Here is a 17,607-nt window from a genome sequence, read left to right as displayed (position 1 = left end):
CATGGGCTAGCTAATCACTACGACACACTGAAAGCAGGCTGGCAGCAGACTGCTGTTCTATTGCATGCGACTGCAATTACAGAGCAATAATAATTCAGATCAGGACTGAGGAAAGCAGAAAGGTGCAGCCCACAATGGTCTGTTACGAAAAATGAAGTAGGAATGGAACAGGAGAAAACTATCTTCAGTAAAAAAAAATTAAGCTGCTCACAAAACTTTAATACTACTTTGCATTTATTAGACAAACAAGAGCCTAGAAGTGAATGTTTGTTCCTCATATCGGTAACAATCATATCTAACTAGTGAGCAGCAGTTGCACAAAAAGCTCCTAAAGTCATACACAGATATTTTTGAAAATTTGAAGGAAGTATCATTGCTGCATTTTGACAAGATTACAGCAGGAACCCAAATTCTCCTGTATGACATCAAAGAGAAAATTTCAAATGCTTACTCTTTTTTTTAGCTGCTTTACTTGAAAAATGACAATTGCTTTAAAAGATATGGCCTGATGCATGATTAGGGATTCTATTTTTAGCCTATAAAGACAATACTTATCAAATTATCGATTATGCATCAGTGAGTGCTTCCCAGAGAACTGAGCCTACCACCTGACAGAGGTGGCTGTATAGGTCACAAATATATTTTCCCTTAAGTTTCATGCAAAGACAACAAGGAGAATGTGCCAAATTAGTGCCCTTTCTCCCTGAAAACGATGTTGAATTCATGAACTCAGCATTATATTAATATGTTCTGTCTGGGTTGCTGACTGGCTAGGCAGCACTTACATATAGATCAGAAAAATGAAAACATGGTGACTCTTGATCAGCTGGTTAATTAGACTGCAAGGGATGGGAGGATATGAGGTCTGGAAGTATTGAAGAGAAGCAACATTGTAGAGCAGCACAGAGATGGGGCAGGGTCGTCAAAGCAAAGGGGACAGACCCCTAGGAACCACGCTTCTTTACTTAAGCTGCCCACAGAGTAAATTTGCTTCCAGGTGCCATCTCAGCTTGCAAAACTCTGTTTCCATACCTGCTCAAACTGCAACAAGATCTACAGACCAAAGTGGCAAGCTCAGCAAGTGCAGAGCTCCAATTGCTTTTAAAATGAGAACTAGACAAACAAAAGGTCTTGCAACACTCAGACTCTTGGTTGTCAGTGCAGTCTGGTTTAATAAGTTATCCTATAACAGCTATAAAAAAAGAAAAGGCAAGATCATTGTAAATTCAGCCATAAAAGTTATACAATAAAATCTACCTGCGCTATTATACAAATAAGCATTCTCACTTAAAAATACCACAGCATGTTCTGTGTTGTGATACACTTGGGTTTATCTTTCTTACACTGCAATGACCCACTACTCTGATCACAGGGACATTGTCCCACACAAAGTACAGGGGCTTTGAAATAGCTGTTGGACTGCAGAAGCGTTACAAATGAAGCCACATTTGCTCAGCCTCAAGTGCGCCAAATTTAGTTTTTCTGTTGAAGTCAAATTTTGGTGTTGCAAGATGCCTACAGTGCCACCACTGTGACTGACTTCAGGAGAACAGACTGCACTCCATATTGAAAGCCCATGCTTCTATATCAGCAATGAAAATAATGCCAGTGACCCACAAGTGTCACATGTTTGAACCCACATCTAAAAAACATGTGGGCCGACATCAGGTTTCTCAAAGAAAACCTCAGCTTCTGCAGACATACTAAGCCAGCACAGCAGCCAATACACAGTCCCAGTACCTACTTGAAACCTAAAATTAAGGTCTTAAGGATCTATAGACTGAATTATGATTCGGAACATAATGAATTTTAAGCAGCCAGTCACACACTAGGTAAATGGGGTCCACTTATTTTCAAGCTGGCATCGTCATAGATTTGAGTTTAAGTTACATTTCTGTGAAATTTTAAGAGGCTAGGTACATATAACCTTCCTAGAAAAGGTATGTCAGGGTCAGAACAGACCCCCCTTACACCAAAGACACCTTCAGCAGTGTACAATGACCATGAATATCAGCTGTAATTTCATCATAAGCTGAAGGGACCAGCTCCACAAGGGCAATGAACTGCTATTTCTGCCACAGGAAAGTCACAGATCTCTCCAGAATAATTCTCCTACCTATGGTGAGCAGGCCTCGCAGAAAAATCATATGAAGGCTCAGAGTGGTTGGAATAACCAGTCCAATTGCAAAGCAAATGTTTGCCACGTGGAAAACAAGATGATGAATCTCTTTCCAGTTTTCACATGCAGTCTCATTGAAAGGCACAAGGGTGGCATTTTTTAAGTCTGGAATAAAACTTAGTGGAGTAACAGTGAGTGGGCTCATTGCTGTAGTATTCATTGCGGAGACTCCTGGAGTGAGGAAAGAAAAAACACCAGACATTAAACTGAAATATATTAGAGATACACATGGATTTTAGGGTTATTTTCTCTCTTCCCAGGATATATTTTCCACTATAATTCTTGGGTGAAGAAAAAATAAATCTACAAATGCTTAAAAGGGCAAGCTACACCTAAAGTTCAGTAATGCTTTATTATCTCTTTCACTTACGCACTAGACTTGTAGAAGGGCACATTTCAAAATTTGGACCATATGCAAATAAACACTAGCTGCTATGGCTGTAATTGCTCAGTACAACATCCTATCTATTCTTCCTAGTCCTACACAAAATAAATATCATATTTCAGGCTACCATTTATTGTGGGTCCGCAATCTCAGGCAAAGTAAATATTTAAGAGACATTAACAAGCCAGATGAAAACTGAAAGAAGGAAAAAAGGCTTATGTAGTGCTAGTCTCCCTTACGGCATAGAAAGCTGTTCTTCTAAATAAGGAATGGAAGGTCTTAAAGGAGGAACACGTGCTGCTAGGTTGACTAAGAAAAAAAAAGCCAACAAACCATACAAAAATCAAAACCAAAGACAGTCTCAGCTTCTGGCTTTCTTGCAGTATTTGCAGGATCCTTTGGAGGTCTCCTAAGCCATCCATCATCTTGTACATATTAACCAGAGTAGGCAAAAAAACTCCAAACCACTTTTGAGAACAGAAAAAAAAAAAACCCTACCACTTCTCCTCCTAGCCGATCAGGTGCCACCAAATCAGAAAGGAAGATGCTCAGGTTGCCAAGTTATGACAAGGTTGCAGGACTTTCAGGGAAATCACTTGATCTACCTAGTATGAGCAAGTTTGCAAGATGCTTAGTTGTCTGTAGAACTCCTGGAGAAAGCGAGACAGTTAAAAAAAGCTGATTTCTAATCTAAAAATACACAGAGATTTGTTATTGTAATAATAATAAATCTAGCATATTTTCTTTTCACACCAATTAGAAGGAAAAAAAAAAATGTGTGTAAATATCTTCCCAACACAAAGTAAAAAATTCCTGCTAAAAAAAAAACCTACAAAGACAAACTGGAAGATTTCAACACAATACCTTTAAAATTTTAAAAGCTGGTCTCTTTAGGGAACTGCAGCCAGTGCTACAAGCACTCCAGAAAGTCTCAACCCAGAGCAGTTCCCAGCTGGAGGGACGTGACTGTTTCTAGACAGGCTGTCAGAAACACACGAGAGCCCTGTTTCCAGTGAGGCACATACGGTCCCCCACTGCTGCAGCAGTAGAGATTGACTGAAGCTCAGCTTGAGTCTCGCTAATTAAATATATGCACGTACCACTGAGCAAACAGGCTCTACAACATACAACACGGTGGGATTCGCACTTAAGTAAATTCTGTAGAGACAGTGCACATCCCTGCCGTGTGTGCTTATGAACTGTCATGTAATTCATCTGCTCAGCAGACTTCCGAGTCACAGCTAATACACTCAATATTTCCTGAAAACTGGAACACACTCAGCATGTCTCTGTTATTTGAAAGCGCTTCTTAGGTTGTGAAGTAATTTTGAGTTGCTTCAGTTTCACCCATTCTTTTTATTACTTCCCCCCAATCAATTAATGTACAAGGTCTAAGCAAGCTGGACAATTTCTGAAATTAATCAGTCTTTTAAATTAGTGGGAAGAAAGAAAATTGGAAGAAAACCTCAACCCTCTGATGTCTAGAGCCTGTCACAGCCAAGGCATGCTATAGAACATGCTGAGGCATTTTGCAAGATCGATTGCTAGTACAAACATAGTGTTATCCATAGCTGAATCGAAATTATTTTCAAAGGAAAAAGTGTAGCTTGCACGCAAATACATAATTCACTTATGAAATAAGTGCTCGCTTTTGTCCTTCCATTCCTGCATTAGTTATTCACAAAGGTTAATTAAAATGTGTGTGTGGGTGTTGATATAAAGAAATTCTACACTGAATTGTTTGCCAATAATCACGGTGCCCAAATAAATTCACAGTCCAGGTATCATACAGGCACCATCCAAACAAGTGTCTATTTTCCTTCAGCTCTTTCACTTGAACTTAGTGACAAGAGCCAGGAGAGCAGCTCCATTGCCCTGAACAAGTCACTCACACAGGAAGTCAGGCTGCAGGATTGGCATTTTAATGCGCTCATAAACAGAAGATTATTGCTAACTGGATAACTGTGTTTGTGCTCATCTTACACATCTCATCATTGTGCTCCTGTTGTTTTCAAACAATATGAACTCCCTACACTGGAACAGCAGGATCTCTAGATCTTCTACAGAAAGCTATGAGCTGAGTTTCTACCTGCAGTCGGTCTTTCACTGCTCAGCCATCTGCCAACAAAAGCACCACTTGACATGGCATCATGTGGTAACAAAACAAGGCAACCAAACTCAAGTACCCATGCAGAAACAGCCCTAAATCCATCAACTCATATCAAGATCAAAAGGGGTTGCAAGAGGTAACTTCAGCTGCATCCAAATACAAATCAACAAAGCTTACAAGATGCTTGATTTTTTTAATAGCAAAATTTTGTACTGTATTGTTGGGAGAACAGAGGCTACCTTACTCTTAAAGACTTGGCCGCAATATTTGAAGACTGGAAACCCAACAAGCCAAATCAACCATACAGCATGTGACAACCTCATTTTCCTCACATTTGAGCCAAAACACCACTCCCCACATTAGCCACAGATATTGACGCCACAAGCCACCAGCAATAAACTGTCATAATACGAAGAGGTTTCTCCAGCAAGTTGTGTAAAGCCTCGACAATAAAGTGCCCACAGTTGTAACAACAGGATGTTCAATGATTTTGAAAGTCTTGGCCATCTACTTAGTTGCCTCAATGAGAACCTAAATCCAGCCACCTCCATTTTTCATAAGTTTTTAATACCTTGAAGTCCTTATATGAACACATCCAAACTTACTACTCACAAACGAACATTGCAGCTCCCCTAATACACTGGAAAACAGTAGAAAGCTGCAGAACTGCTCTGTCAATGCAGTATTTTAAAGCTGGCAGAAGTAGATTGATACTGACTGCAAAATGACACAAGGACAGATTGTGACACCGGCTCTGAAGGAGAGCTGCCCATCAATTTCAACTAGGGACCCTGTTTGAGAACAAACAAAAAAGGCAGCCAGACTTACAAGCTCCAATCTGAAGTGTTCACCTTCAAGTAACAACAGACAAATATTCAAAATAATAACTCCATAATTTTTAGATTCAATTCTTTAGTCCTAATGTTTACTGTTGTCAAATAATATTGAAGAATTAGCAAAAAATCCGCTGTTCAACAGATGAACATGCAATTGTAATTTCCTACCCTCTGCTATCTCAGAGACTCAAAAACTAATTCTGGAAATACGGAATCTTGCCTTTGAAACTTTAATTTAGGGTTATCTGTCCTAAGGATTAAAACAGTATGAGACTTCAAAGTCTTATGCTTAAGTCTTAAACACATAAAGACATCTTAATATCAGAAGTTAAGAATGCAACCAACACGGTCAAACAGTTTTGGAAAAATTAGGGAAATAGTGTTAATTGAAATGTATGTTTTATAGAGCATAAGACAAGTAATTGAAATAATATTTTTAATATCCAGTAATTTTTACTTCGTATGGATTTAGACTTACTGATGTAAGAGTCCGAATACTCAGCTGATTTAATACTCCAGCAATTTGTTGTCCAAACAGGAAAAAGAAAACAAACAAATGAACTCGAAAAAACTCCACTCAGTGATACTTAAAATCTATCAGAAATTAGTATAGTTAACAACAAAGCCTAAAAAAGCCTATTTTTTTCTTCCTGCATGAAATTGATAGAGATTTAAGGTAATAGATAGTTTTTACATCTGAAAATGCAAGTTCTCAGAATGTAAATGAGGTGAGCTTTCTCCAGGATTTTTCTGCACTCGAGGCATCTTCATACAAGAGGCTATCCTTCTGAAAGTATATACACTAGAAGTATTTAGTCTCTAAATATTCAGGCACAAAGATGCCTTTAAAATAAAACTGACGGTTTATGGACACCCACACAACACTTAAAGAAAATGGACTTCGCATAAAAGCTTCAAGTGGTTGGTTTCAGTCGAACAGGTCAGCCAAGCTGATACGGGACAGTGCAATGTCCCACTCATATTGTCATCCACTTTATTGAGATTATTCGTATCCCACAGCTTTACTGTTTCATATTACTCAAGTGAGCTTCTTAAAGCTTTGCTTGATTATGTTTGTATAGTCCACCATTTACAGTCCACCATTTATATAGATGATTTTGTGAGTCTAAAAAAAAAAAAGGTGAAAAAGAAAATAAAATCAAGAGGTCTTGGTGTTTGTTTTTAACCATATCTGCAGAACTTTAATTACTTTTCTATGGTCTTGTAGCACAAAAGCTGCATCGAGAAATTAGGCAATCAATTTCTTTGCTTTCGTGAGCAGAAGACAAACTGTAAGTGCTGGCATAATGAAGTCAATTACAGTTTAAGTTACCAATTTCCGTTTTATAATGAAATAGAAACGAATGGGAAAAGTGGTATAAGAAAAGATGTATTTCAACATGCTCTTTGGGGCAAAGTCATTTCCATTATATATGTTATTAACTACAGAAATTTGCTAAGTTTCACTCTACACTTTATTCTAGAGAAAAATTAACATTTCCATCCACCACAGTTAACAAAAACATCCATGCCATGAGAAATGCTCTTACATACGCTCAACGTAACAGCAGCATAGCTGTACTATAGTACTGGAAATTTGTTAAGTGCCTTTGAGCTCACCCTCCATTTCGATCCCGTCACACGCCGATGTGCAGAAAGCCCAAGTTTGGGGACACGACCGTAGCCGTCACCCCACAGCCCCGCTTTCCCCCCGTGCTTCCGAAGCTGTATTTTAGCCCACAACGTGGAAACGCCAAACCCACAGTTTATTAAAAATAAAAATAATAATAATAAAAACAAACAACCCGTCACTTTACCCTGCAAAGAGCTATTTCCAAGGCAGTGCCAGCCCGCGAGAGGGACACTGGCGGAGCCCCCGTTCCCGTCGGGGCCGCGAGCGGGGAGAGCAGGAGCGCACCCGGCAGCTGCGCCCGCGGTGAGACACTGCGAACCCCGGAGTGCCCGAAAGGGGAGCACAAAGACCAGGGCAGGGCCCACGCTCCGTCCAGCCGCCGCCGACAAAGCCGCTTCAGCACGGAGCCCGGCGTCCACCCCTCCCGCCGCCGGCCCCAGGGGCAGAGGGACCCCACCCGCAGCCGCGGGCACTCACCGACACCGCCGCCCAGGTGAACCGTCCCTCCGGCCGCTCACACCCGCCGGTCTCCCCGCCGCAGGGCGGTCCCCCCACCCCCCGGTGCCGCCAGCGCACGGCGGCAGGAGCGCCCCTTACCTGCCCCGTGCCCCTGCCCACGCCCTCGGAAAAGTTTCTCGGTCGCCCGGAGGACGCCGCGTCCGAACGGAACAGACTCAGCGTGCTGCTCGTCACCACTACCAGCACCTCAAACACCACGTCCCCCTTACAGCTAACGAGCCGCCGCTGTGACTAAAATAGGCAGAAGCCAGCGGGAGGCTGCGGGCGGCGCCAGCTCCGGGGCCGGCACCGAGCGACCGCAGCGCGCAGGCGCCTCCCGCCGACTCCGGGGGGCTGCGGGGCGAGGTGCGGCCGCCAGGGGGCGGTGCAGGGCGGGGCGGGGGGCGCGAGGTGTCAACGGTTTGGGAGCCTGGCCCGTTCTCCCCGTTTGGCTCTTACAGCGTCAACCCCGGTCCCTCCCGGTTTGAAGGCCGCGAATACTGAGCAGTGTCCAACTTAGGCAGCTAAAACACGTGGGGCAGGTCGCCCCACAGAGACGCCTGCATTCGCCATAGGGTGAACCCAGATCTTTGGCAAGGCGCCTCACCTTTGGGTGATTAAAATTAGAAGAGCTGAATTCTTCCCTAAACGCGTGGCAAGCGGCATTTCCCCTATATGGTGAGTCGAGGAGCCACAATAGCCTTTATGAAACTGCTCTTCTCAACTTGGCACCTGCTGTGGCTGCTTTGTCACGAGCATAATGTTTAAGAAATGTCGCTGGCTTTGCTGGTGTGGCAGTTTGACAGCTCACAGAAATGATATGCTTCCAAAGCAGGCCACTTGTGTCCCTGCGTGTCACCAGATTGCTCTGCTGATGTCCTGTCTAGCCCTCTCCTGCACGGTCACTCTTGCAGGACAGGAACAGTAGCCACCAAGCTTGCTACCGTCTCCAGAACGTTGATGTGTATCATCAGTGATGAAAGACATTGCAGATACAGCCTATGGGCATCTCATCCCATTCCAGAATCTGACTGTCAGTGATAAATGAGGATTGCAAAGGCAGAAAATATCTTTCAATACATTCTGATGAGCTATCTACAAAGTGGGGAGGCTTTTTTTCAGCAGCTGAGAGCATATGGTCAGCATTAAACTTAAGTATTTTTAGAAAGAAGAATATAGAATCTTGAATTATTTTTGAAGTAACTGTTTACACACATCAACTTGTGTTCCAGGAGGCTCCAGCTGTTGGTATGGTTGTTCTTACCTCTATATCTTGGAGAAGAGATCTGGATCTTTCCAGTGATGTATGCCATGTGAATAGGGTTTTAACGAAAATTACTGCCCGGTGTAAGACCTGATTTTCCAAACTATATTATGAAGGACTTGATTTGGGACTGTGTTTCCTCTTATGGATGTATTCGCTCTTTCCCAATATGCAGAGTAAGCCAGCTGGAAAAAGAGCAGGAAGAGAGAGTCAGGACAGCATGGACCCAGGAATGGTCATGAGAGATATCATCTAGCATGTGTTTGAGACTGATAATATTCAGCTATGCTTGCTGGAGCAAAGCCAAGTAGCTTCCAAAAGCAGCACAGAGCAGCCTGTCAAAGGACTCCTATACAAATCTCGATTGAGGTGTAAGCATTCTCTAGCACGTTACTGAATCCTATGCATTAGAGAAACACAGATTACTGTACTAGTTGGGTCTTTTATAGTCTTCATACTTCTCTCATTACCCTCCAGGTGTTCACCGTTTTTGTGGGGAGCCTCGGTGACAAACAGTATCTGCTTAGCACAATGCAGAAAATCCTAGTCAGGAAAGCTTGGCAATGAACTAATAATCAAGGCATATCAAGGTGTAGAATTTGTCCTGATTGAAACTAGTCACTTGGGATCTTTGTACTTCAGTATATCCATGATTAAATGTCATTTCCCCTGTGCAGCAGATCAGTAAGAACCAAGGCTGTGTGGGTAATGTAGATGGTGGTATCTAGTACAGCTGCCAGCAGAAAGAGAGAAATGAAAGAGCATCTGAAAGCTGCCCCTATCTCCTGGCCCTCCAAAAGGACCATAAGCAGATGAAGAGCATAGACATGGCTTGATGTGGTCTAGTCTTGTGCTGTGGGGTTCCCCTGTATGTAGAAGAAAAACCTTTTTTGTAATTGAATGACTAGCATCAATTTTATATAGATAATAGTGCATAGTTCTATGCGGATATTAATGGCCAAAATTTTACATAATCTTCAGTTACGTAGATAATATTGGATAACACAAACAATGTTATCTATAGTTATATAGATAGCTTAAACATTCTCTAAGTAGAATGTAGTTTATTCTCTTACACAAAGATGTCCTGTATGGTAGGAGAAGGGTCTAGTCTAATTAAATCCATTTAGTGTCCCACTGTTAAACCACTGTAAAGACTTAGAGAGTTGGTTCATCTTCCTATGTCAATAAAATACAAGTTCATTGAAGTCTGCTAATACAAATTAATCTGACAGAGGCAAGAAATAAAAACTGTTTGTGTCTACGTTGATAAGGAGCTGGCTTCAAATAGCCAGATCAATTTTTAGAGATTGGTGTTGAATTGATGCATTTTGTTAGCAGAGACAGGCCTAATGGTGTTACAGCTGTTCATTGGTGCAGGCTTTCTCTCTGTTGTGTTTCTCTCTTCTGCTATTGAAGTCTTGATAGCTTAAGTACTTTCTCCAATTATTTAGTTATCTTCCACAGTAATGATCCATAGTAGAAAATGTCGGATGGATGTTGAAAATTGCTTAGTCTTGTTCGTTATCTCCAGCGACCTGCTTTGTGATCTTCAACAGCACGTCCTAACCTCTTTGTGCCTGGCTGGTTTTCTGTATTACAGGGGAAATAAGGCCTGTTGATGGGGCAGGGAGATGTTGCTCAGCAGAGGTTAGACAGGAGTTCAGAAGGGTAGCTGAGACCAGAGCCTCCCTTTACTGCTTCCCAGTTCAGCCTAGCTGGGCATTGGCAGACTTCATTAAGCAGATTATAAAGTAACTCTTCATAAAATTGCAAGTGCTCTGCCTCATCCAAATGAGAACCCAATTCCACAGCCTTTTTTAGGCAAAGTTTTCACTAAAGAGAACAAATGCTTTGTATTCTGAGATTCCAGATGTGCCAGGCTGACAGAGCTATTTTCAGACAATGGTGAGATGTCTGAAATGTTTCCATTTATAGCTTCAGAAAGTGTATTCAGCATCTACAGGCTAAAAGATGCCTACTCTAAACTAATCTTTTAAACTCCCTCCATAGACAATGCAAGGGGACTCTTTTAGAAAGCAATTAATCGTGTATGTGTTTGACAACTGTCTGGAGTGGGATGAAATATGCTGGCATATTTCAGAATTGCCACATTTCAGTGAGACAAATCTCATCACAGATGCTGAAATTATGTGCCGTATAGCTGAAAAATTACACATAATTTCCACAAGAAAAAAAAAAAAAAGTTATTTGTGTTCTGCCTGAAAGCATCCTCAAGAATTATGTTTTATTAGAAGGAAGTTTGGAGGTTGTGAATGATAAATACTGACTAAGCTCTTTCATATTCTTGAGGTTTATTTAAGAAGACTGTATACAGTCTGGTGCATTTTCACCTGAGACACTCTGATGGCCACTTTCTGATGTGTTGCAATATAGTCTGGCAATTTTTCCCATGTCACACTTGCAGGGAGGATGTCTCCTGTTTGTACAAGAAGAGCTATGTATTTGTGAACCTCCTTTGAATCAGTGATACAAAACATTGTATCCTGGAGCTTCCGAGTGTCTGGTACTATAGTAACGGGTTGTTGCAAACTTAGAGCCAGGATCCAATTTTCTTCTAAAATGATCTGTCAAAGTATCCAAATTTTAACAGATGCACTGGTTGTTGTATGCAAAGGGTACTCAATCCTGAGGTGTAAGGGCAGAGTAAAATTGTTTGCTATTAAAGTTATCTAAATTGCGCACAGTAAACAATTTATTCAATCACACTTAGCAATTATCCCTCTTCCCAAATTATACATGAGTGGTCTCCTGCTGGCAATTTAATTTATATGTTCATTATTTGGAATTGCTCAGTGAATTATTTCTGTGAATACATGCAAGCCTGCGAGCTGCTCACAAGTGCATTTCCTGAGACTGCTGCTGGAAGGGCCTGCTCTGTGTGCTGTAGCTCTACCTAAAACGCATGGTTCAACCGCCCCTCAAAAAAAGAGGGCTGCTGTAAAACCGATTGGATTTCCTAAGGCTGGTGTCATGGCACACCTGTCACTGCCCTGCCGGGGTGGTGAGGAATAACAGGGAGCCTGTCCCCAATGGGTCTGCTTGTTTCTGGAAACAGAGGACCACTGGAGACAGGTTTTGACCACATCGCATGTCCAGGACTCAACTTGCTATTGACATGTTGTGCTTGGGTAGCACAAGGCAGCTCTTATGTCACACATAATTGGAAGAGAAGTCATAAAGCAGTGATTTTTTCATTGCATCTATCCCCTTGCTGGCTGACAGCCCACTTCTTAGGGGTCTTTGCTGCAGCGGGTTTGGCAGTACTGGTTGAACTGGATATGATTTCCCTGTTCCCTTTTTGGACAATTTTCACACACAGAGAAAGTTCAAAATGATCACATAAGGATGTCTGTGTTAACTCTGAGGTAAATCTACCTCAACCATGGCTCATAATGTTTGTCCTGCAGAGATCTTTGTGAATTTGTGTGAGCCTATGTGACAGCCTGTATAAATAAAAGGAATTGCAAATATTGCCAGCATATACATGTATGCATGCTTTTCAGTGTTGGTACAACAGCAGTTAATGTATTGTTGCAATATTAGTCCTTTTTAGCTGTGTGTTTTAATATTCACCAGTGGCTGTTTTTGAGAAGTGAAGGCTAGGCTTGAATCTCCAGAACTTTGCATAATAGCATCACTAAAAAGTACCATTTTCTAAGATTTTTTTAAAAATTATCGATCATCAATTTAGAATTTTATTTCAAGATAAAAAGGGAACTAAATAACAAGTGTTCAACATATCCAGAAGGACAAACAGAACTCAAAAAAGAAAAAAAAAAAATCTAACTTAAAAACTTGAGGAAGGAGGACAAAGAGGAACTGAGGGGAGGCAGAAGATGAGTCTATGGAGTTATTTAAACAACTGACAGAGAAAGCACGTAGGATTTGAGAGTGAAAATACTTCACACACTGAGGGGGGAAGAAAAGGTAAACGGATTAGCTCAGAAGAACTGTGAAAATGAATGAGGTAGCTTTTTTAAAGTTAATTTTTTCCTTGCAAAAAGACATAAAGAGAAGAGAGCGAGAGTGGGGAGGAAATGGATAATCCCATGAAGGAACATACTGGGGAAGAAAGTAAACCAAAATAAATGCTAGGAGCAAAAGTTCAAGAGCAAAAAGCAAACCAGGAATGCACAAGTTCAGTCCAAATGCACAGAAACAAGTTGATGTAGCCCAAATATCAAGCAGAAGCAGTTTATACACTTGGGCAGATCAGCAGTCCTAAATAAGGGTCTTTGAAATACTCCTTATTTTGAGCATAAACCTCAAGGAGATATCAAGCACTCAATTTCTGGATTAAATGCCTCCTCTACCATTTCAGAAGAGTCAGCATGAAACACTCACTAGCGAGCATCTCATCTGCATGTACTGTCCACCCCAACTATGCTGCTCTGTACATCCAGATGCTGGACTTCAGCCATGCATATCAAAATGTGTGCAGTTATATTACACCTCAACTGCTTCTTGCTACTGTTTGAGTGATCTGTGAGAGTAAAGACAAATACAGAATTAAAAAATCTCTGATTTCAATGAATAAATAAGACCAGTCTTCTGAGGAATGTTTATTCTACTTCTTTGTTCGGTAAAGAAAAAAGCAACAGAACTCCCTACTAGATACAGTTAAAAACAGGGACACAAACTACAATAAACATACAGAGATATATATATATATATTTATGATTATTGCTTTTGCACGTAGGATTGGTGTAAGTACGTATACCACTGTATAAACCAGTTTCAGAACTAAAATAGCAATGACTGGTAAAGAGAAAAGTACTAATAATTTGTAAAATCAAAAACAGTATAAAAATGTTTTATGTTCCATATCTGATTTCAGAATGTCAATATTTATTGTATTTTTTCCTACTAATAATTACTCTGTAGTTCTTTAAAGTATGAACATATATACTGAAAGGACACTATGTTTTTGAAAAGCCGTAACCGAACAAGAAAATGGAGATCCAGTAAAAACCAGAGTGAGGTGCTGTATGACTGGTTTTTAAGAAGCACTCCCATTCACCTCACTAGGGAGATCTGCTTAAAAAGGTCATCTGAGAGGATCCAACCTTTCTTTAAAGGAAAACAGGACAGTTTTGCTTCATATTCAGAATAAGTATTCAAAATATTTTATCTAAGCTAAATCTCTTAGTAAAATAGAATACCTGCTACAACTGGATTAACTAAAAGTTTTAAGGATTTTAACATGAATGAGTTAAAGGAAGAAAGCATATTAAGGATTTCCAGCTATTTTGCAGTAACTGCTGACACTCATCCTTGTGTATCCTAGCAGATGTGAACTGGCTTGTCTCACATTTGCTACGCGGTAAGTTGTTTTGCATTTACTCTGGTGTAAGAAAATGTATATGGGAACATTTAGAGTCATACCTAACATATTTTAAACCCATCCCATAGCCTACCTGCCAGCACTTCAGCCTTGGAGCTATGCCCTACAGTTGGTGTCTGGAAGTCCAAACCCAGCATTGGTTATCTAGATTGCCCTGTACACTTCTTAGGAGCCACCAAAACCTACATGTGGGAAATGCTAAACAGAGATGTGTGCCTCACCCCCCTCCCAAGTCCCCGCTTCGCAGGCTGCCAGGTACTCAGGGTCATCCAGCCAAAATCCCTGCCTGGGACAGGGACCTGCCACATCTCCTGTCACAGATCTGAGAGGCTTTAACACTCGCCTATGATGTGCAGTTGCTACAGAAGATGATGGTGCTGCCCACTTCTATACAATTTATCCATGAAATGGGATGTTTTTGCTTCAGTGTCTTTCTCAGCCCAAGACAAGCTTGGGTGCAGAGTTGCTAGTGGATGCAATGGAAAACATGAGATTCACTGCCAAAATGGTTATTTACCACAATTTTATTGCAGTTGTTTATTTATATGACTTGAGTATCCAAGTTATTAATCCTCTGTCTTTCATCATCGTTTATCATCAAAACCCCACTGAAGTAGGGAAATAGTCCTGTCCCCACAACACACCACAGATCCCTTAAATTAGGAGTTGTGGTGGTGGAACTGACAACTGAATAAAATTGCCTGGGAACCCACAGCAGAAGAACAACTGCTATAAAATCCTTTTGCCTCCACAAGCTTTTAGGAGTGTCCCAACTTCTTCTCAGTCAATGACAAAACTTAACAATATTTGTGGCTTGTAGAATGATGATTTGGATACAAACCCTTTGCTGGCAGCATCACCTGCACAGCTCCCCCAGAGCAGGGCTTTGCAAGCCATGGTTTGGGGCATGGTCCTGGGGCTCGTACATGACCGTGTTTGCGCTGCCTTTATCCTATGCATTCCTATCAGTGAAGCTCCACCTGCATGGTTTGGTTCATCAGGAGGAGGTGGCTTGATTTACATGCTAAGTTCAATTAACACTTTTGATTAACATACAAGTAGGATTAGGGTAAGCAGAAACCGAAGGGGCACAAAAATCTACAAGAAAGGAAACTTAACATGAATTAGTCAAACAGAAAAAAAATGCGTGCTTTCCCTTGGGACCCCTGAACCTATTACATTTTCATGCATATTAATGTAATTGAAGTAAGTATTTTCAGGAGGGACTAACAAATCAGCTGAATAAGGTACTTGTTTTGTTGTACTGTAAAAAATATCTGTTATGCTAACGCTTTGGGGCAGAAGAATATGCGTTCAATTATTAGAGTAATAGAAAGAGCAATATTTAATCTGTTAATGTCTGAATTCAGCAAACAGATATTAACTTTTTCCTTTTCTATTTAAATAGTTTTCTTCTATGTAAATAGCTACAGATTTGTTTCATTTTTAACACATGGTTTGCAAGACCTGTATATATGAGCATTACAACATTATATTTTAATTTTTCATGCATATTGAGTCTAAACATGTCTCATATTTATAATTTCCAATAAGCAAAATCTGTAGAGTACTTTTTTTTTTCTGGAAACATAGCACCAACATATTATTTAATTACTGCAAGCATATACCTTTCTTGTGGTGTGGCAAAACCTACACAATTTCATCCAAGCATGTATTCAGCTTTCCCAGCTTTATCCTAGCAAAGGTCATATATCTATATGTATAGTTTTCCACCATTCTTTCTGTTACTGAGATTACTTTGATCACTATCACATTTGCTGGTTTGTTGCAGGGCAATTCATTATTGAAAATTTAGGACTGGGTTGGCCCTCCTCAGTCACTAAGTTCTGCCTCTACTATCACAGGCAACAGCATAAAATAATCTTTTTTGTTAAACACTTACAATTTGCCTTGCATAGTGTTGTAATAGTGCATTTTGATACATTCTCTCTGAATATTCTGTAGTTTTGAGTAGGGTTGTATGATGGAGTTAAAACATCGTTCATAATCTGTTACCTGTACTTATACTGCTATTAGTCAACCAAGTGCTACCTAATGAAAGAACTGCAGGGTGAGTCCCATGTTTATTTCAGGCATTTATCAGACAGGCATTGCTCTGCCAAAGGACTGCAGGCAGCTTGCCACCGGGACCCCTAAGTAAGTAAGACTTGCTTTGAAGATCTCACAATACATTGCTGCATCCAATAAATTAATTTGCTACAAGCCAAATTTAAAATAAACCCCTCCTGGATAAAACCTATAAGAATTTGACTGGTGCTATTTTTTCTTTTTTTCTTTGTACTGTCCTAGACCATGTATTTTTTTTAACTTGTGCAGTAAATCTGGACCCTTCTGCAGGCTCTAAAGGCGATTCCAGCACAATGTTCATAATTATAAAAACTCTGGAAGATCAACTGATGCCGATGACTGAGGAAATCATCATGTGCACCAGATTCTGTCACTCTTACCTTTAACAATATACAAATGCAGACATAACCCCATAGAAAATTACTCACATTTTACATTTTTAACAATTCTATAAAGGGGAATCACTGCAGATCAAGCAAAGGATCTACTGATAGTGTCCTCAATTCACAAAGCAGCACAGACTCAAGTATCTACTCACTTAAACCAATTATGGAGCCCAAGTAATAACATAGGCATAAATTGTATGATGCTCAAGTCGAAGCATCTAGCTCTAAATGTTTACTAACCTATAAATAATCATAGAATCACAGAACAGTTTGGGCTGGAAGGGGCCTTCAAAGGTCATCTAATCCAACCCCGCTGCAATGAGCAGGGACATGTTCAACTAGATCGGGTTGCTCAGAGCCGCATCCAGCCTGGCCTTCAATGTCTCCAGGGATGGGGCCTCTCTGGGCAATCTGCCAGTTTTTACCACCCTCATTGTAAAAAATTTCTCTCTTATATCTATTCCAAATCTCCCCTTCTTTAGTTTGAAACCATTACCCCTTGTCCTATCCCAACAGGTCCTGCTAAAAAGTCTGTCCCCATCTTTCCTACAGCCCCCTTTAGATACTGAAAGGCCACAGTAAGGTCTCCCCAGAGCTTGCTCTTCTCCAAGCTAAGCAAGCCAAACTCTGTAATGACTGGGTGTATATGATATAAAAGATTGTATTACTTCACTGACATCAGTCTGAGTACATGTTAGGTAGATTACACAGCTCTCCCAAAACATTCATTTATGAGTCACATACCAGAGCATATTTTACCATACATTTTAGAAGTGCTGTCATGATTTAAAAAAGGGGTGGCTGAGGCTTGCTGTCTCACTTCCAGTTCTTTTGTGTGGATTTATATTATTGTAGATATA

At 40.7% G+C, this 17,607-nt stretch overlaps 1 protein-coding gene across 2 annotated transcripts in view; it reads right to left on the bottom strand.

Annotated features, from left to right (window-relative positions):
* The window catches only part of POPDC1 (popeye domain cAMP effector 1), a 28,259-nt gene extending 20,312 nt beyond the window's left edge, over positions 1–7,947 (bottom strand). The window contains exons 1-2 of one of the 2 annotated variants that reach the window (XM_065835086.2): positions 7,741–7,947; positions 2,117–2,350 (exon numbers count right to left, since the gene is read on the bottom strand). In XM_065835086.2, the coding sequence (XP_065691158.1) occupies positions 2,117–2,339 (223 nt within the window). In that variant the 5' untranslated portion in view covers positions 2,340–2,350; positions 7,741–7,947. The remainder of the gene's footprint in view (positions 1–2,116; positions 2,351–7,740) is intronic. The other variant, XM_065835085.2, reaches the window with a different exon arrangement.
* Positions 7,948–17,607: the final 9,660 nt, after the last annotated feature.

The sequence above is a fragment of the Patagioenas fasciata genome, chromosome 3 (genome assembly GCF_037038585.1).
Source record: "Patagioenas fasciata isolate bPatFas1 chromosome 3, bPatFas1.hap1, whole genome shotgun sequence".
Lineage (NCBI taxonomy): Eukaryota > Metazoa > Chordata > Aves > Columbiformes > Columbidae > Patagioenas > Patagioenas fasciata.
This window is presented reverse-complemented; position numbering and strand designations above follow the sequence as displayed.